Source organism: Periplaneta americana, chromosome 8 (genome assembly GCF_040183065.1).
Source record: "Periplaneta americana isolate PAMFEO1 chromosome 8, P.americana_PAMFEO1_priV1, whole genome shotgun sequence".
In the NCBI taxonomy this organism is placed as follows: domain Eukaryota; kingdom Metazoa; phylum Arthropoda; class Insecta; order Blattodea; family Blattidae; genus Periplaneta; species Periplaneta americana.
The window spans coordinates 135,583,657-135,605,264 of record NC_091124.1 but is presented as its reverse complement, the minus strand read 5'-3'; the positions used below and the strand labels follow the sequence as shown (position 1 = coordinate 135,605,264).

The window sequence follows — 21,608 nt, the reverse complement described above, 5'->3', positions numbered from 1 at the left end:
CAATTACTTTAATTTTAATTACTATGGTAAAACTAATATTACAAAATTATTACATTATGTTATATTATAAACTTTTTCTTTTGTAATTTCCTTGGGCTACCGCCGGTAGCCCGCAAAATACGTCCCTGGCAAAATATTAAGCTATGTACATGTAATAAATATAGCATTTAACACTTCTAGGAAACATTCACATTATAAAGTTATTAGCAGTATTCCATACTTATTTTTCACTGTGTATATATACATATACAGACATATGCACATGCACCCACTTGCACACTCATACTTGCCCGCACGTGTGTGCACACACAAGTGAGAGAGAGTTTTTTTTGTGTGCATGTGCTGCTTGCCACAGGTGCAGATTTTGTAACAGAAGTTAACCTGTTGGATATGAAAGTTTCTATGTGAATATGTATGTAATTTTGAAACTAGGATGTCTATTTTTATTTAATTGATGATATATTGTTTGCTTAACTTCTGGTCAGTGTGTTTAACACTAACATTAGTATTTTTATCCATTTGCCATTAGATTTCATTTTATGAAGATATGAAGAAGGAAGATTACTTTCAAATAATGTCTAATTCTGATGTGAAGCTCAAGTGCCAATCTTTGTATTCAGTTGAGAATAAGAATAAATCAAAAGTGAAGGCGCCTGTAGTTGTGAATTTATACAGTCAAGGCAGTAGCAGTGGTGGTGGGGGAGGTGTGGCAGATGCAGAAACTAGCTCGAGTTCATCTTCACAACAGTCTACTGTCTCAGGCCCACCTCCTGCCAGATTCGCAAGTTCAGGTATTGGTTTGGCCAAGGAAAATGCATCATGTGAAGTAGACAACAGAAAACAGGAAACCAAGAAGGTTTGCATTTTACAGTTCTACTGCATGGTTGTTTATTCTATTTTGATTGGTGATATACTAGAAGTCTACTGTTGGCAGTACAATGTATTGTAGATACACCTTGGTTGTGATTATTTAAAAATGATACATTGGAGATGGAAAATTTTAAAAGTAATTCGAAAACATCGTGAATGTTTCCACTTGAATATATATTTTTAAAACATTGATAATAATTATTTATATATATAATGGAAAGTATGAGTGTGATGATACAGATTGTAAGGATACATACAAAAACTTTTTCAAATGTAAATAATTTTAACATCCTACATGTTTATATGAAACAATGCCTGTTCATCACTGCCTTCTCTCAGTAAACCATTGCTACTTCGATCTCGTTTCCATGTTCAGCCATCCTACAAGTCATCCATCTTGAATAATTGATAACCATCAACTCACAGCTTCATGAACTTAGCACAGGTTGATAATGAGGCCCTCATGATCATCTTCTTGGTATACATCGTAGTTACCATTTAGTTTCGCTTTGTGATGCAGTAAGGACCAAAAAACTTCTTCACTTTGAGTCCAAGTCCTGTCTGAGTGCGCTTGATCACAACCAGGTCTCCCAGCTGGTGCTTATAGGCAGAATGACGGTGGCGATTGGAGGACTTATTTTTCTATTGAACTTTGAGGATCTGTAATGTAGCTTCCACCTGGAACTGATCTCGTTTTCCTTTAAACTCTGTAATTCTTCATTGATAAAATAGATATTTCCAGTTCTGTCTTATTCTTCATTCTAACTCCAGTTAAGAGTTCATTTGGAGTTCTTCCAATACTGTGATAATAGGTAGAATTGACAGTTCGTTGTACTGTGTCAACATTCATATATCATTTAGATGGTTCCGCAAATGAAAGTTTTATAAGAACAGAGATTATGAGAGAATTGATGCTCTTTATTTGTCTGTTAGCTCAAGGGTAATCCTGTAGTAATAAGCCTGTGCTTAATATTCTCATCTTTACAATGATCTTCGAATTCATGTGAAATTAATTTTGTTCCATGCCAGAGATGATTTACATTGAAGTTTCGAAGATTGTCTTTTATGCTTCCAACTTAGCGATTACTACTTTTGCAGTGGTGGACTTTGTTGGTTACAGTCACACAAACTTTGTGAAACTATCAACCACTGAAAAGATGTGATGATAGTCTGTTAGAGTTGACACCAAGGGACCTAAACGGTCAACGTGATATGTATGTAATAGTACATTTTGTTTGTGTAGTGGATGCAACAATCCTTGTTTTCCAGCCTTCCATTTTATTAGCACTTAACATGGTTTGAAATTATATTTTCAATCTTTTTTTGCATTGGGGATATAGAATTCTTGTTCAACGAATTTTGTCCTTGTGACCGAAATATGTTCTCTCTCTTGAAAATTTCTGATGATCTCATGCTTCATGTTTCTTGGAACTACCAGAATCTCATTATCTTCACAAAACCTGAAAAGTATATCATCATGAAATATGAAATCTTTACATAAAATTTACTCTGTCACACGTTAAAAGTGTTAAAATTGTTAAAAAGGTATTTACCTTCGACAAATAGCGTCGAAACGGGCCGTCTGTCGAAGAATTTTAACACTTTTAACGTGTGACAGAGTAAATTTTATGTTTTTAACAAAGTGTTAACGAGAACTTCAATCAATGAAATCTTTGTAGGGACACTTTCTGCATATTTCTTTAATGGTATTGAGACCTTTGTCGTGTTCTTGAGCTTTCCTTATGCTTGCTACCAGTCCATCAGGAACTGCATAAAGAATAAGGTATTAACTCAGAACATTAACATGTTTCCCCTTCCTTGCATGTTGATGTTCAATGGTGTATCGATATTCCTTCATTATCAAGGCCCATCCAGCAAACTTTGGAATTAGGCCTAAATCCTTCTTGCTCACCGTTTTTTGGAAGGCTGTACAATTTGTAAAAAATGTAGGTACACATGGAACTTCTTCAATGTGGTTATGATTGCCAATACTTCTCATTCTAATGAATAGTTGTATTACTCGTTTAGTACATAGGGTGTAGCTGGCCATCCTCTGGACATTTATGAAGTAAGACTGCTTCATAATTTTATTTGCATCAGTGTGCACTTACGTTTTGTATAAATCTTCAATAAAGGATTTGTGGATAATAACTCTGAGTATAGAGAAGGATTCCCTATCATTTTTCTTAAATCCATTTTCCTAATGCTCATTATACCTAACAGCCCTTTTTCCTATGAAATATCCTAAATGTTCTTTCCTAAACTCTACATTTTCTAAATGTCATGTTTTTCTAAAACATAATTTTCATAGCAGTCGACTAGATTTGCCTTCCTTTCGATCTCTAAATGTTGATATTGTGGCATATGGTTTGCACGTAATCAAATTTCCTGTTGTCATCTTTATATCTTTGATATTGGTCAGCAGTGGAGCACAGACGATTTTGCAAAGTCACCCACTTCCTCTTAGGTCTTATCCTAGATCATATATACTAACAGATAGCTCTTTTATATAGGCTTTAGGGTTTGCAGTCGAGGCCGGCTTGATGTAGTTCAATAATCGTCAACAGATGGCACAACGACCAACACCATCACGAGACACGAACTCTGAACCGGTCTGGTCGGTCTAAATCGATTATTTCCTGCTTACGAGATTATCTCGTATGTACTGTCGACAACTGATGACCATGGATAAATATTGGCCTATATGACCTCGGCAAGTTCGGAACGAGGGAGCTAAATATAGTTGTCACGTGGGCGAAGCGAAGAGATAAGATAAAGTACGCCTTTGTATTGAATAGAATGCAATACAATCTCTCGGCGCAAAGCCAATGTACCTATATAGAATATAGAATATGTAGACCATGTTATAAAGTTATCGGTCGGCTAAATTATGATTCGTTATCTCTTCTGTTTTTATATATTTGTCGTGAATATTATTTATATTATCAACTGAGTGTATAACATAATTTATCCGTTAATTGATATTTTACTAAGATAAATCCAAAGAATAATGGGAAATAAGGGACCAAACACTGAAAAATAAATAAAATAAGAGAATTTGACGTTCATAATTATAATGTTGTCGGAGTTTCGTTATACTTTACTTTGAATTATTTTAACTTGCACCACAAAAACTTATGAAAATTAATGTTAACATTACCTATTTAGTTATGATAGCAGTATATTGGAAAATTTGTGCATATAGCCTGATTACAATATATAAGTAATACTATCCTAACCTAAGCAATAGTAGTCTTGTTTATTTCATACATGTTCGTATAATTATACAAAAACAAGAATAATCTAGTTTGCAGCCTGTGATGTCTCGTTTACAGTATTATATAATATACATATTACGATATTTACTAGGTACTTTAACAATATATAGTTAATAATAATATAAAATATACAGGCCTAATCCATTACCAAGAAATACCCCTTCCCTCACATTTTCAATACTGTTTACCTCAAAAGGCCTTCAAATCTTAAAAACTATTAGACACTGGATTAAAATAGTCATGTTGATGTAGGCCTAAAACATTACATTTTTTTGTCACTACTCCTGATCCCATTTTAACAGTTTCAGGTTTTGTAATTTGTAACAATACTAACAATACTGATGGGTCATTCCATAGTGACACACACAACATTTTCGAAGTAACTATGATCTTCACAGGATATTTAATTAAATACTTAAGAGTTTATGAAAGAGACATCACTGTCTTTTAACGTAAGCATTCCAAAATATAAACAGAAAATCTTAATGAAAAGGAATAATTAATCGTGTAAAAAATATGAAATATTATATGGTGTGACGAACATTTTCTTGCCACTTAATTTATTACCAAAATGGAAAATGTTCATATTATTGTTCCAAATGACATAAATAGTTGTTTTCCAAAGAATTAAGACACTTGTGTAGTACATGTAACTGCTGACATACTTTAATCAAAATAACAGTGCCATTAACAAATAAAATATTACGAATTATATTGTGACACACGAACATTTCTGCCAAGTTGATTACTATTTTTTTCAGATGCATATCGAGATTTATACACAGTGCCTACAGTTCTTATTATACAAAGCAACACTTGATTACACTAAAATACACATTCAGATTTAAAATGTTCTTGGTTATTTACAACCATATGTGGTGATATTTCCTGTGTAATATCATGTGCTGAATATACCAATATAGGCTATCTATTTTTCCTCCCATTTGTAGTACTTTCCTTTCTTGAACATCACGGAAACTTTAAATTCACCACCACAAGCTTTTGTAACTTCCTCTGCTTATCTGACGTCTTTTTTTTTAAATTGATTATTTAACGATGTTGTATCAACTACTAGGTTATTTAGCCTCAATGGGATTGGTGATAGTGAAATGATATTTGGCGAGATGAGGTTGAGGATTCGCCATAGATTACATGACATTCGCCTTACAATTGGGGAAAACCTCGGAAAAAACCTCAACCAGGTAACTTGCCCCAATCAGGATTTGAACCCGGACCCACTCATTTCACGGTCAGATGTGCCTACCATTACTCCACAGCAGTGGACCGAACATGGGTTATGTACATTAATTCTTTTGACTTTCAGTTAGCTTTCTTAAGAATACACATAAAGAAATGTAGTGTTTTCAGGCTATCCTTGTAATATTAGTGACTTATTTCAACCAGTTTGTTACTAAAATATATACAGTACCTAAGTGTTTACTTGTGGCACTGGTGATCTATTTAATTGGTATATGAGACGAATTTAATTTTGTGTTTTACAGAAGGATACATATTGATTTACTTTTGCTCACATTGATTTTAATTTTGTTGTAGTCCAGTTTTCAATAACGTCAAGCTAGTTTTGCAAGGCGGTGATACAAGATTTATCACTAATTTTTTCTATATATTATACAGTCATCCACGAATAACCTTGCCTGAGAAGTGGCATTTCTATTCAAATCCTACAATAATTTTCAGTAAATATTTTGCACCGAGAAGCTATTATACATTTAATTTTACTTCTGAGACCAGTGAAATATATGCCAATTTTATTAGAAAGGTGCATGTATAATTATCCAATAGCATGATGTTATCTGCAACAAAAACTAAAGGGCATGAAAGAAAAGAAGAAAACATTAATGCTGTGGTTCTTAGAGTTCCATTAGAGTTACACGTTCATTGTCCACTGAAAGTTGTATTTCTCTATTGAAGTGTAAAAGAGAAACTCTCATAAATTATGTCAGAAACAAAGAGAAAGGCACCACCCAAATATGTGGGATAATTAATTTAATAATGTTATTACCGGGACTTGAAAAAAGCAATCATATGTAATGGGTGGGGAAAAAAATACTTTTTAATCGCGCTTCTATAGTTCGACAATGCAGACTATTCAGAGTTTTGCCTGACAGGTGAGCTACCATAAATTCCTTGAAGTCCTAGTTATTATTGAAGCCAAATGTGTGTCTATTGTCAAGAGTCCATTTTATTTATACTTGTTAAGACATCATTCATAGACTAGTTACCGCTTTCAGTTTTGATACTACATACATTGAAATTAATCTATTATTATTCGTCCTATTTATACATTTATATTGAATGATTCGGTCTACCTTCATAACACATCTCATCAACAATACTCGATAAAGTTGAATTAGCTTCCATGCTGCGTTGTATTTATTTTGTCATGTTCCTATAGCAGGAATATTAAATAGGAATTCCTTAAAACAGATTTATATTCACTCCTATGCCTTTATATAGAATACCAGTACATATACTGTATTTCTTAAGATTTGGTTACTTTATAAACAGTATGTTAGTGCAAGAACTCTTTTTTTCATATTTAATAATTCTGGCATGTGTCATTAAATATGCTTGAGACCTCTGTCTCTCTGAATTACTCTTTACTAACTGGAAACATATTCCAAATTTATATTTTAAAAAAGTATTAAAATATCCTCACAATTTAGAGCATAACAATTCCCGAAATAATCATCCTACATTAAATTATTAAGATAAAAATGATTCAATCTATCGCTTGTAACAATACCTTTATGGTCCTAATAAATTAAGAAATAATTTACATCCAACAGATTTATTTTAAAATGGCCTGCAGTTATTATTTTGAATTTTATTTTACCTTAATAAATTGAGTTAAGGTACAATAAAATTTCATCAAGTTTCAAACAAAGTAATTCCATCTTTCCAACAGGGGACAATAAATACTTAAAGTAATGCTAAACTCGAAAAACTTATTGATGCAACTTAATTTCATATTCTATACCACTAGCACCAAAAAAAAGTATCCTATTGTTCATACTGATTCAAGATGAATAATTTCTTAGTGTTTGTCCATTCCACTTTTTTTATTGTCCTTCCCATTTCTATTTCTCTCATTTTTAGTAGATACTTCACATGTAATATATGTTTTATTTTAATACATATAATGACCATGAAGATAAAATGGATTTGAGGGAGGTGGGGTATGATGATAGAGACTGGATTAATCTTGCACAGGATAGGGACCGATGGCGGGCTTATGTGAGGGCGGCAATGAACCTTCGGGTTCCTTAAAAGCCATTTGTAAGTAAGTAAGTAAGTAAGTAATGACCATGAAGATATTTGGATATGTCTTACAAAATTCTTGCTGAAGACCATTGTGGTAATATTCTGCCGCATCTGTAGTTTGTACATTTCGAAATTTTCGTGCTTCAGCCTAGAATTCAGGCGGGGGGAGGGGAGGTTGATGTGCCAATGTAGTTTTCCAGAATATAATAATATTCAAAACATTCTCTAATAGGAGGGGCCTCTGATATTAGCTCTGCAAAAAATCTGATACCGGTACTTCTGTTGCTGGTAAATAAGAAAGAACGAAATATAAAAATTTTTAACCACTTTCGAATTTCAGGTGCTTTGTGTCTCAGCTGCTGGTTTGATATACTGTTTGTTTCCTTTAATTTTCCAGAGCAAAAACTGTCCTAAGCGAAATTTACACTCTGTAATTTTAACACTGGGAACATTTATTTTGGCAGCATTGTGTGATGCTATTTCATAATATAACAAGAGCTTTGAAATGATTAACTGCTAACTACTTACCTGGGTGAAGCGGTTCCTGTGATTTCTGAAGTGAAAACCGTTCAATTTATAAGGAATTTTTTTGTGGAGATGCAGTTGATTGTATATGCAAGGTGTAAAAGTGCCTAAACTAACTGACCCCAGTGCTGCCATGGAGGCCACATGAGGCCATATATCGTATGGAACCTACAATTTTTTTTTAATTAATCGTATGGGGAAATGAAAATTTTGTCTGTAAGGAGCCATACGGCATATGGTGCCTAAGTTTTGTACGTGGAGATCTATACAGATCTTAGATCATCTCTTCCTGTTCCTACTGTACCTATTTTGTTTGATGTTCATAAACAAAAATTATCCACCTCTTCAGCACTGGAATCCAGAATTATATAAAATAATGGTTGAAAAACAAGAAGTGCTGCAAATATACACTCCAAGATTCATCGAGACAAGTGTGCATCTATGGTGGTGCTACATGGTGTATTCTTTAAATCAAACTTGTACAATTAAATTGTAAAGCAAAACAATTTATTTACTTCTTCTTTAATATTAAAAAAAAAAAATTAAATGGCAATTGGAGAGATAGAGAGAGGAGAGTAAAATATATTTCAAGGGAGAAAACAAGGGGTGGGGTGTATGGCCAAGAAAAAAATTACCATGACAGCACTGACCAAACCTAACCTGTTTACAGACTCATGTATGCAAGGTGAATAAGCGGAGTATGAAGGAAACTACCTCAGCGCTAGTTTAACTCTTATAGATGAACTATATAAAGAATTTCAAGTGTCAATATTGTCTCAAAGGTTTCTGTGTAACAAACTTCATTTAGAAATGTCCATCTGCGATTATGTTAACTGCAGAAGAAGGAAGAAATATTGTCGTCATATGAAGTTACTCAAATTTCCAATTAAGGACAAGGAAAGGCTACAAAAATTATTTTTGATTTCACCCTTATAAATTGAACTATTTTCACTTCAGAAATCACCGTAACTACCTCAGCACTAGTTTCAGTAATTTAAGGACCAGTATAAAGTAAATTTGATTAAAGTGAGAAAGAAATTCGTAAGGGAGGCGGTCAGGAGGGATTGAGGTTGTCTACTAATTCGTTACAAACAACTATTATAGGCTATTTCATTTGACTAACGATGATTTGTAGAGAGCAAAATACCTACAGTAGGGTAAAGAATCTAAATCCGTACGTTTATGAGAACGGATATAAAAGTGTCAGGAAAATAACAGAATTACCGTATATTGCAATTAACTCTGCATTGGCAGAGAAACCGCACGGGGTATCTTAAATCTGTTGAAAATTAGAAAATTGTGTAAAAAAAATGCATTCAGAGCGAATTTTCCAGCCTGATAATATCTCGCCCACGTTATGGACATAATTCAATACCGTAAGACTGATATGAAACGAATACTAGAACAATTTGTTAAACAAAGACGATGTTCAGTAGTTATTTAACAACATACAGAGCAAATAAAAACACAAACGCATATTCTAGCAATAGTTCAGATGAAAAGAAAATGATTAGTACGACCGCTTATTTGTAAAAAGAACACTGCCAGCTGTGTAGCCTACATGAAGCAATATATCAGGTCTACGTTATGAACACGTTGAATTTAATGTGGACGAGAAATGTACAGTTATTATTTATCTGCTTCAATATCGCATCATATAATACACCTGTAAAATGAAAACGTGTAGGGGGAGGGAGTTGTAATTCTTCCCCTTTCGGATAAATTTCAGAAGAGGGATACCTGCTTTTCCTTCATATTCAAAAATTGTAATCTTGGTCACACAAAATAAATTAGTGCCTTTTCGTGAGCATCATGATGTGCATTCAACAAACGCAGACAAATCTGCTCTTTTTAGTATTTTGTGATAGTTGTTGCTAGGGAGGTATTGTATACTGAAAATTAAAAACAATTAGTTATCGTACATCAAATGATGACAGATTTATATATTGAACGCAGACAACATTATATCAGCCATGTACCAAAATGTCATCTATGTGTGTTGATGAATTTGGGTAAAACAAGCTTCTGTATGCTACAATTTAACGACACATCAAAGTCTTATTGTAACATAACCTCACTTTACAATGAGAAAGAAATTTGGAGGTGGCATCACGTAAAAAAGTCTTCCCACAGTCGTATTACTCTATGTACTTTTCAGGTACTCTGCCATCTAGTGTTTGTTATCGCAAGCTCATTTCTCGACACTAGCGACGCATAGCGTCCGTTATTTTCCAGTTGCGTCCAAATTTAACATAAGCTTGAGCGATCTGTTTTATATATGATCTAGGGTCTTATTCAAACACTCTTCTCAAGTGCAAAGTCTGCTAGTATGCACTCTTGTTCTTTCTGCAGTTTGTCAAAAGTGGCATAAAGGTTCTTCGTCTACAACAGTCTGAAAACAATTGTGCCAGCCCTCACTTACATTGTTCTTTCTATCAAGTTGAGCAGTGAGCAGTTGGTGAAATTGGCCGATAGAGTATTAAATTGTTTTAGGGATTACAGAAGGTCATGAGTACTGTTTGAAAAACAAAACTAGTCACTCATAGTGTAGAATGTTGTGTATTATGGCACATGTCACAGAAATGAAAAGAATACAAGTCTTAATGATGGTGTTATTTGTGTAATCTGGTGCATCCAAACAGAAACATAATACAATCCACAGTGCCACCTAGATAGGCAAAAGAATATAATATAAATAAACCAATGAAGTAACTTCCTACAGATAACACAATAGATGATCGGTAGGCAAAAAGTATACCAGTGGCAGACTGTCCTAGGTAAAAAAGTAATATATTTTTATGGAAACTAACTTATAAAATATTTGTGTACTAGAGAAATATATGTGGTACATACCTAGTGATATTTCTTCACTGTGTGGTAAATGGGAAAACACTTTGCAGGGTGAAGTCCTGGCTTCCTTGGGGAGGTATCACAATAATATAAAGTTTTCCTTCTGTCTCCTTTCACTTTTCTGGTAGAGCAGACTGCACAGTCTTTTGTCACCTTCCTTTCATGTTCCTGAATTAGATGCAGTTTACCATTCAGACGATCTTCCACATCTGCAAAACTTTGTCTTCCCCTCTTGCGAGATGTTGCATTTTGCACACTTCCTACTAGTCCCTAGATCACTTTCTTTCGGAATTCTAGATGAGACAAAGTTCGAAGATTAGACGACTGTTGGTTCATGTTATAGGTGGAAACTATTGACAAGGGAGACCTCCTATATTCAGAAATATAATTTCCTCCACCACTTCAAACTTTTCTTTAGGAATCTGTAGCTCGAACAATAGTGGTCTGCTCTGTCGACTCCCCCCATTTTAGAAGTGTAGTCAATCACAACAGCAGCCTTCTGGAATTTTTCCACTTCTTTTGCAGTCTTCCTAGAAACCTCCATCGTATCTTGATTGTGCCATGTACTTCGCATGGTAACGACTCTTATCCTCCCATGTTAATGCGAGATATTTGTCTTCTCTCCTGTATGCTGCAATTTGTGCTTAACAAGTTTCAGTGTCTTTTTCTTTAGCTGTTTGGGCAAGCCTTTTCTATTTTGCAGAATGGTCCCAGACAAATGAACTTTTCTCTTCCAAAGCTCCCTAGCAATATCCATGTTGGTATAAAACCTGTCCATATACAGATGATATCCTTTCTCTTGTGTTGCGTTTTGAACCTTGATAATGAGCTTCAAAACAATTCTGCTTGTAAATATGAGTTCTGGGTGCACCAAACTCTTGTTGTTACTGACCCATAATAGGGTATCAATCCACAAACATATGCATTTGTAATATATTATTCGTGGGCTATTATTAGGCACGACCTGGCATGTATACAAAATTAATAGTTTATTTGCTTCCTCAAAAATAAGAAGCACATCAAATATAAATAAACAAACATTATGCAAAAAACATGTATAAAAAAAACAGGCGTATGGTAAGGACTAGTATTTTGTCCACATACCACCTGGTCGGCCGCGCATCTCTACAAGGGAAGAGGACTCCATTTTATCAGAGAAGTTGAAAATCACCCTTTTCGAAGTACCTTTGAATTGAAGATGGCATCCAACATTCCCGGCTTCCCACTAACCATGGGGAGATGTTTTAGAGAGCATGGCATAAGGTCCCGTCAAACTGTGACGAAAGAATATTTTAAAGTGGATCATGTCATAGCTTATGCTACAATCTGGCAGGACTTTGACTGAAGAAATGTCAATGCTCCCTGTGAAGAATATAGGTAAACAAAAAATACAGAATGCTAAACTCCAATATGAACTGAAGAATGGTAAACAGTATTACTTCGGTATTGCCAATATTGAAACATATAGAACTAAATTCTGTGTTTACAATGTAACATGTTTTAATGTTGTAGTTAAACATATTTTTAAAAGCTATAAATCAGATATAAATGCAGACGGTTTTATTAACAGACAAGAGTGTTGCCTGGGGGAGGGGTTGTGCTAGTTACTAAATGTTAAATCGACGTCCAAGCGATGACGCCATTTGGTACTTATGTAAATGGTGTTTATAAAAACTTCTTGCAGTAAATTTATAATATAAAAAATTAAGACTAGTGGAGATTCGAACGTACTATATCCAATGCTATCTGGTTTAGATTCATGCTTAAGTCATCTACGTTACAAAGGCTGATACTTCAATCTGGCTTATTACTTAGCTATTTATCAATTTTATTGGTATTTCACTCTTCAGAGGTCCTGATGCAGCTAGAATCAACCCTTCGTTTTATTTTATAAGATATTTTAGAATAAAATACAGCACATTTACAGGGTTTAATTGTGTCATCTTGTGAACTGAAGCTTCAAGGAGACGGGATGCACACTGTTCTGTTTCTGGAACTTAGACATTTGTTGCCAGCCCATTCTTTTTGAACCTTATTGTACACTAAAATACGCTATTTTCATTATTTACACTATCATAAAGAATGAAAGCTTACATTGATCAAACATTGTTTGCACTATTATACTCAGTTTAGAAAATACGAGTAAGTAGGCTATAGTATTATGAAATAAAATACTTTGCATTACAATACATAAAACTGTACATAAGCTTAATAGTGTAAATAATTTTGTATCAATGTAGTTCTACATTCTTTATTATAGTTTAAATATAATTTTATCGTATTCTAGTGTAAACAGTGTAGATAATTTAAATTTTAAATATTAGTGTATATGTTAAAGTGGTCCATGTTTTGTTCTGCTCCACTTTACAGAACAACAGTCACGTGAGCTGTCAGTCAGATACTTTGTTGGTAGATACATGTGCGACATCCTGTTAAAAACTCCAGTAATACTTAATCTTTTAGCCTCTTGGAGCAAAGTATAGTCCCTAATTATTACGAAACCATATACTACTGAAGGATGAAACACACAATTTAATAAATTGTTGAAACACTTTGTGAATTGCACAAATCAAAGAGTATTCTACAAAATTGGAATAGACCAGCATGCATCATAAATGCAGTGTATTTTCTACTTTGAGGTTCTACTGGAACATGAAAGAGTCAATTTTTAAAGTCTACTCTGATGTGGTGAACCCACAGATGTCTTGTAATTTAGCAAGTCGCAAGTAGTGATTCTTCAAAATATTCGTGTTCAATATACAATAAATAATCTAGACACACTTCTGAGGAGACATCTTTCTTTTTTATCACTACTACGGGACTAGCATATCTGAAGAGCTATGCTTAATAATCCCTTCCTCCAACCATTTGTTCATTTTTTATCAATAATTTCATTTTCAGCAGGTGATAGTCATCTAGGTCTACTGAAAATAGGTCGTTCCTCCCTCATTGATCAATGTCTAATGGATCGTTTTCTGCGACATTTGTTTACAAAAAGAATGCTTCTTGTTTTGATTTGGAGATTTGATTGCCATCTTGATTAATTACCACTAGCTTTACTCAAGATGCTGTTTCCAATAATTAAGGGTATCTTCATGATATTAGTCGACACTACATACACATTGGTATCAAACGCTTCTTCTTAATTAAGATCTTGGTATGAAAGTGGCCTTTAAGAAGAATAGTGCACTTCCCAAAGCTTGTTAAGTTTAGATTGATAAAAATAGGTGATCCCATATTTCGATAAACATCATCTCAGACCAAATTAACACAGCTATTCATGTCCACTACAGCTTTAACATTGAACATTATTATTTGCTATTTTTACTTGTTTTGTTACCAAATGAGGTAAAGCATTGTTTGCAGAATTAATGGTACTCTTCATCATAATTGAGTGGCTCAGTGCCATAGTTGCCTATCCCACAAATTTCTAAGCCTCTGATTTCTTCATAGAATGACTATAAATATTATTTATATGTGTGCCACAGTACATTTGCTAGATAAATATTAGTTGTAGGTAAAGGAGAAGTAATTTCCAGTTGGGAGCATATAATTTAAGAAAAACGATATTTAAGTTTAGACTTCAATAAAACTTTTCAGTGTAATTGTGGTTTAGGCAACTCTGGCACTGAGCCACTCAATTTATAATTTACATTCTGCTGATTGTGTCTGAACTTATCACATTTTCATACCTTTGTCCTTATGCTTACAGTTGACTGATTTATGACCCACTTCACCACAGCTGAAACACTTTTGAGAAATTTGCTTTTGTTCCTCCAATCAACATTTTGTATTCTATAGTGAAAATATTATATTAGATTTATCTGAATACAAAATAATTGCAAAATATTTCGTATTCTGTCTTTTTCCATGCTCTTATTTACTTTATCAACAATACATTCGTAAATATGTAGTTTTTCTTTGAATTCTTTAAAATTTCTGGGACCATTCAGAATCAATTTGTTATCAGATTCATCTTCTATCCCATCATTGACATACTGCATTAGAGAATTCTCATTATTACCTCTTAGAGCTATTCCCTTCATCACAAACAAGTAATAAATATCTCTCTTTCCCTTTTTTCGCCTATTCAGAAGTCTGTGCGACCGTACCATTCAACTTGATGTTAAACTCCTTCATCAATGCTGTCTTTAATTTCTTCCAGGTTGACAGCTGTCTTTCACCCTGCACAAATAACTTCGTCAAGCTAGTAAAGCTCTTCCCTGCGAACATAAACTTTTGTATATCATTTCACTGCAATCGACGGGTGTTCCTTCAGAGTCCATCTGTTGACTGGATAATACCCCTTGCCATTGAAACAGTGAATTGAGTCTTCAACATCTCGAAATGTCAGTGAAAACCCACGTCCTGCTGAAGAGTATCTTACATTTCCATCGCTACCACTCACTCACTCACTCACTCACTCACTCACTCACTCACTCACTCACTTACTCTTTTGTAAGATGTTTACATTGTTAGTATATTTCTTTTTCTTCTCTAGGTATAATTTTGCATTACATCTTTTTGGACTTAGAACTATTTTTTCTGTCACTATCTTCATATTGCCTTGCATTGTTGTCATTATTTTCATCGTCATCATTAGCCTCATTGTTGTCATCATTTTCATGATTAAGAAACAGCGCTAACTTGCATAACTGGTCTAAAATTCGTTAGTATTCATTTACAGTAGAGTACCAATTGTCCAGATACTGATCAACCGAAACATTGGTTAACTGAAAGCGTTCCAGTCGGAAAATTTGAATTTGCACGCTCGCCATGTAGCAGTTTCGCTAGTGCTGTTTGCGAGATTTAGCTACTAAAAGAGGGAGTCTTAGCTTTGGAAAAAAAAAAGTTTGGACTTCTTTTCCTAAACTGTAGGCATACTTTAATGGCCGTCAAACTAGGCTAGTCAGTTTTCTGTGTTATTTTATAAGACATGTGATACAAAATATATACTCTATGTACAGTTTTGTGTTTAATATCAGTGTTTCTTTGTTTCATACTGCTCCTATATCACCACCACAATTTGTTTTCGTAAATGCTCGATTATCCAAAAAATCAAATATCCGAACATCCCCCGTCTCAATTGTTTTGGATAATTGATGCTCTACTCTTTCCCCAATAGTTTAATCACATCACGTTACTCAGTACTATTAGGTTGACGTTTCCAAGAAAGTGATTAATTCCATTAATGGGTGGAGTCTGCAGAGGCATACATGGGTTGAAGTTTTTAGTGTGAATGGTGGCAGCCGAAGCTTTCTTCAGAAACTGTGTCAATTTCCATCATTAAGGGTTTTGAAAAATCAGCTACATCTTTCACGTGAAATGCCAAATATATCGCGAATTTGAAACAAGAGTTCCATCTTCTGCACACTGGCTTAGGAAAAGCAGAAATTTTATTTTGATCATTTTCATTTTCCTCAAGAAAGAGATATAATTGTTCTTTTGCTTTTTTGTCTTCAAAAATGCATTCTCTGCCTTAACTATCACTATTTAAGTCATCGAGTTCTTCTTCAAATATTTTGCCCACAATGGACAAGTTGTGTTCTCTGTTCTGTGCATGGCAGAACAAGACGACGCATCACATTAAAAACAATTCCATTTTTTTTTCATCGCACAACATGAATACAGTGAAACCTCGATTCATACTTTTTTATGGTAACAAGGAACAAAAACTGTAAATATGAGAATGATATTACCAATAAACCATATAAAATTACCATATTTATACGTATAATGACTGGTTTCTGGAATGTCAGATATCTATTTGATAGCACTATTTGTTCGATAAATGTTTTTGAAATATCAGATAGCAGTTACCTATTACATAAACCATCCCATAGTTTATTTGAAACTAAATGACCAGATCACTCCTTATATATTCGATAAACATTCAATATGGCGGTTGCAAGCTGATGCCAAATACCTTCTAACAGTCTGAACCATAAAATCTTTGTTACCGGTACATAAATTCATGATGTCCAAGGGAATGTATCTTGGAGGACTGTAATTAATACATACTTTAGTTAAGGAGTAAATTTTTTCATATTTATGTTGAACTGTGACAATAATAAATTACATAAAGTTAATTACTATATTATTTCAGTACCATTGAAGAGTAATGTTGGATAACAATTATTATTATATTTTTCTATGATATAAGGGATTATCTAAAAGTAAGCTATGTTTAACCTGTAGATATACGGAAAAAAGAATATTTACCTGAAAACCTTGTCAAATTGGCGTCAATTTTCAATATTTTAACTTTTGAATTGTATATGATGTTATGTAAGAAGCTGTAACTCTAAAGACTTCCATAACGTATTAGATAATGTGTTAGAAACATGACCAAGAGGTTAGTGTATCAAGCACATGTATTTCCTACTTTTTTTTTCCTTCTAGTTCTTTTCTTTCACTGCATCACTGTATTCTTTTATAGCTCTCTTTATTCTTATATTATCTCTAGTTTTATGCAACAGGAATAGATATCTTGAGTTTTATGCAACCGGGCATAATAGACGCAACAGAGATACAGATGCATCCCATTGTTCCCTAGGCAGTTTAAGGGAGAAATACCCAAATAATCAATGCATTTAATTTTTAACAATTATTTTAAATAATCTGAAGTCTGATTAGTGTAATACGTAGCTAATCGGTGATGTATGCAATGGAGGAGGAAAGGAACTGGTCACTTTACCCCATTATCACCTGGCCTAGTTGTCTCATAAGTGGTGCCATGTTGGTATCACTTGTGAGGTTTCAGATCTGTTTTCGGACAGTTTACTAAACAACAATCTTAAATAATATAAAATCTTAATGAACATGTGTCGTAATATTTTATTCTTGTTTGTAAACTTGCTGTAAAAAAGTCTGTTTGCTTAAATAGGGTATAAAATGAACACCTGAATGAGTATTGATTGCAGTGAATGCACCTTTATTAGAACAGTATGTAGGCCTACAGTAGTGTACCGACCCTTGTAGCTGATTTCAGAGTCTTGTTCACTCCAGAACACGATAGATTGGTAACTAAGTCTTTTGTGGTTCGAATTCTTTCTGGAAAGGAAACTTTTTTTTGTTCCTTATTCAGATTTATTTCCAATACTTTTCGATTGCTGGTAAAATTCATGTTCTGATAATAATAAGTTAATTAAGTAGTAAGATATCACTGCAATCGAAAAGTATTGGGAATAAATTTGAATAAGGAACAAAAAAAAAGTTTCCTTTCCAGGCAGGATTCGAACCACGAAAGTTTTAGTTACCAGTCTATCGTGCTCTGGAGTGAACAAGGCTCGGAAATCAGCTACAAGGGTTGGTCCGGTTTTTTTTTTTTTGCCACTACTGTACACTATTTCTTGCTGAAAAAGTCTGTGATAAGCTTTCATTTCCTGCCTGAATTCTATAGGTAATGAATTTCAAATAAGAACAATACTGACGTACCTCCCACACTGTCATACCAAGTCATGCATGTGATGAAGTACACACTAGAAATTAGTTTGCAATTCCTTATGAGATGTTGATCATTACTGATGATTTAAACAGAAATGAAGTATGTTAAAATCATTCGTATACATTCAGAATGCAGATATGTGTTACGACAAATCCATTCTCATAAAAATTAATATTAGTGCTTAAAGTAGGTGGGCTTCTGTTAGCTCATACTGTTGCATTCCATGCAAATAAAACCTATACCACAAATTAGGCCTATACCATATCACATGAAAATTATGCCAAGATTTGTCTAGCTCTTCTTGTGTGAAAAAATCGCATTAATCAATGGCTGGTATACTTAAAAAGAGCAATTTCTTGGGAGAAGTCTCTCTTGAACAGTACATATTGTGGGAGAATTTCCTCTGTTTCATATATATAAGACCTGCCTACAGTCTCATTGACGTTGCTCTGTGGCTCTAAGAATTTATTCCATTTTCATTCTCGTGCAACTGCATAAACAAAAATTTACTGTAGACTAAACAATTGAGTGACAGTTGAGGGTCATAATGCGACTGTCACATTTGTGGAAATCATAAGCCAGTACCAGATATTTTTTTGAACATCTAATTTATGGAATATGAGACAAAAAAATTGGCTATAATAAACACAGTATTTTAGTATACAAAAATGTACAAAAGGAATTTGGTTCAGACTGCAAATAGGCAATAACAAAAGGGATCTTCAATACAGAAGAAAAAAAAAAACACACATATATATACTTTGAACTGGTAATGGAAATTATGGGAAAATGGCTGAATGGATCTTAATGAATGACCCGTCATTTGGAAGCTTGCCATCCAAGGATTTTCAGAAAAATAGTAACTTTCAGTGAAGTGTTAGTTTTCCTACATAATTTTCCTATTTTCTAAAATCCATCTTTCGTCAGTTTTGAGAACTAATGGCATTTCAGAATAAAACGAGACACACACTACAATAAACAATAAGCTATTACATGAAGGTCATGACCTGCAGGATTGCTGACATATTTAGAGTTCAGATGGCTCAGATTCTCTGACATTATAATGCTAATATGTCGATCTTTATTTGTGTGATTTTTTGATAACATATAAAAAGTAATTTACAGTTCTGATTCTCTGGTCTGTAGTTTTCCGAGTACAGCTGTGTATTGGATATTAAGAACTACAAAACTTAATGTTTGATGACATTATTACCATTAAAAATTAAATATTATTATAGTTAATGCAATTATGTAAGTATTTAGAGTTCAAATTCAATTGGTTATTAAAAACTTCAAGACTCGCTAAAATAATTTACAGATCTGATTCTGTGGTGTGTAATTTTCTGAGTACAACTGTGTATTGGATATTAAAATCTACAAAGCTTGAGGTGATTTGATGACATTATTACCATCAGAAATTAAATATTATTATAGTTAATGCCATGATGTTACTATTTTTCATTAATTATACATATTAATGCTATATCGATATGAAAGTGAAACATTTTGGAGTTATATAAGTAGATGTAGAGAATATCTTAAATTAGATCTTCATTTCTATAATTTACTGAGTGGCAGCTATTTTATATATATATATATATATATATATATATATATATATATATATATATATATATATATAAAACTACAAAAATTATGTAAGATAATAATATTGCTATTAAAATTCAAATATTTTTACAGTCATTAATCAAGTGGGATGGGTTTTTTTTATGGTGGTGTGGTGTAAATATTTATATCCGTCATTCTCTTTAATTTTTTTGCTCTCTTGAGCCAATACTGCAGTTCCTAAGGAAAGACCAAAAGGTATTACTTACTGATAAAATAAGAGGCCTACAACATTTTGTAATCTTCTGATCATTTCAGCAAGATTTCTTAGCAGGATAAAATGATTTTACCCTCTTACATTTCAAGCTCTACATGCAACAGCTATACCAAGATGCTATGTCTACTGTTCGAAAGCATAGCAAACCTGACTTTTTTTTTAACTTTCACCTACAATCCACAATGACCTGAAATAGCTATTGCTTTACTCCCACATGAAAAACCCACTGATCATCCTGACATTTTTACTTGCGTTTTTGCGTTGAAACTCAAAAACTGGAGGTGGATAAGTTCAAGAAGAAATATTTGGCATAAAAGAACATTCAGAGAGAGTATGTTTCATTATTATGGAAGCAAATAAATTTCATGAGAGTGAGAGAGAGAGAGAGAGAGAGAGAGAGAGAGCGAGGGAGGGGGGGGAGAGAGAGAGAGAGAGAGCACTCGACGAACTTGTGCTGTCACATCTGCAGGATGATTGTGATTCTCTGTTCCATCAGCGAATACTTCTATGCCATCAGGTGTCATATTAGTAGTACACCTTGCTGAGCAATTTTCTCTCTCTTCGCAATGCCAGTAATTACGAGTTTTCTGTTTGTTGCATGTATGATATTGGTAGCAGAATTCATTGAAAACTAGTAATGCTTTTCGTTTCGTAGACTGAATTATTTGTGACATTTTCACTAAAACAAATTTTCTTATAACTCAGGTTTTGTTATAGTACTGACAGAGCGATATTTCCTATAAATTTGGGCATTCCTAAGATACAGACAATACAATCGAATTATGAATACTGTTGCGGGGGGGGGGGGGGACAAAGTTGTATGACCATTATGTCTGTGATACCGAAATGTTGCATTACCCGATTATTGTATTACTGTAATGTCATATTTACCAAACTGTTGCCTTGACTGAAATGTCGCATGACCAAAAAGATTCCTGACCTATAAAGGGAGACCAAAACCGCCTGAAATGATCTTTTTCTGCCCTGAACTTTTCTCCTGTTCACCATTTCTTCCAGTGCATCCCTCAATAGACAATTTCCTCTAATCCAGTGACCCAGCCAAATTCTTTTCCTCTTCCTGATCAGTTTCAGCATCATTCTTTCTTCGCCCACTCTTTCGAACACAGCTTCGTTTCTTATTCTGTCTGTCCATTTCACATGCTTCATTTTTCTCCATATCCACATTTCAAATGTTTGTAGTCTCTTCTCTTCACTTCATCGAAATGTAAATGTTCCTGCCCCATACAATGCCACACTCCTCACAAAGCACGTGACTAGTCTCTTCCTCAGTTCTTTTTCTAGCGGTCCGCAGAAGATGCTGCTAATTTTTTTCTATTAAACGTTTCCTTTGCCATTACTATCATCCTTTTGACTTCCTGACAGCAGCTCACGTTACTGATTACCCCAAGTATTTGAAGCTGTCCAGTTGTTTTACTACCTTATTGCCATTTAGCTTTTTTATTTTTCTTCTGATAACCATGTCTTCATCTTGTTTCCATTTGAAGAGCTT

General features: G+C 33.8%; 1 protein-coding gene across 5 annotated transcripts in view; it reads left to right on the top strand.

Moving 5' to 3' along the window:
* The window catches only part of Bruce (BIR repeat containing ubiquitin-conjugating enzyme), a 571,194-nt gene that overhangs the window by 187,293 nt on the left and 362,293 nt on the right, over positions 1-21,608 (top strand). For 4 of the 5 annotated variants that reach the window (XM_069833681.1, XM_069833683.1, XM_069833682.1 and 1 more), the window contains exon 19: positions 530-856. The exons of the other annotated variant lie outside the window; for it this stretch is intronic. In XM_069833681.1, the coding sequence (XP_069689782.1) occupies positions 530-856 (327 nt within the window). The remainder of the gene's footprint in view (positions 1-529; positions 857-21,608) is intronic. 5 annotated transcript variants of the gene reach the window in all.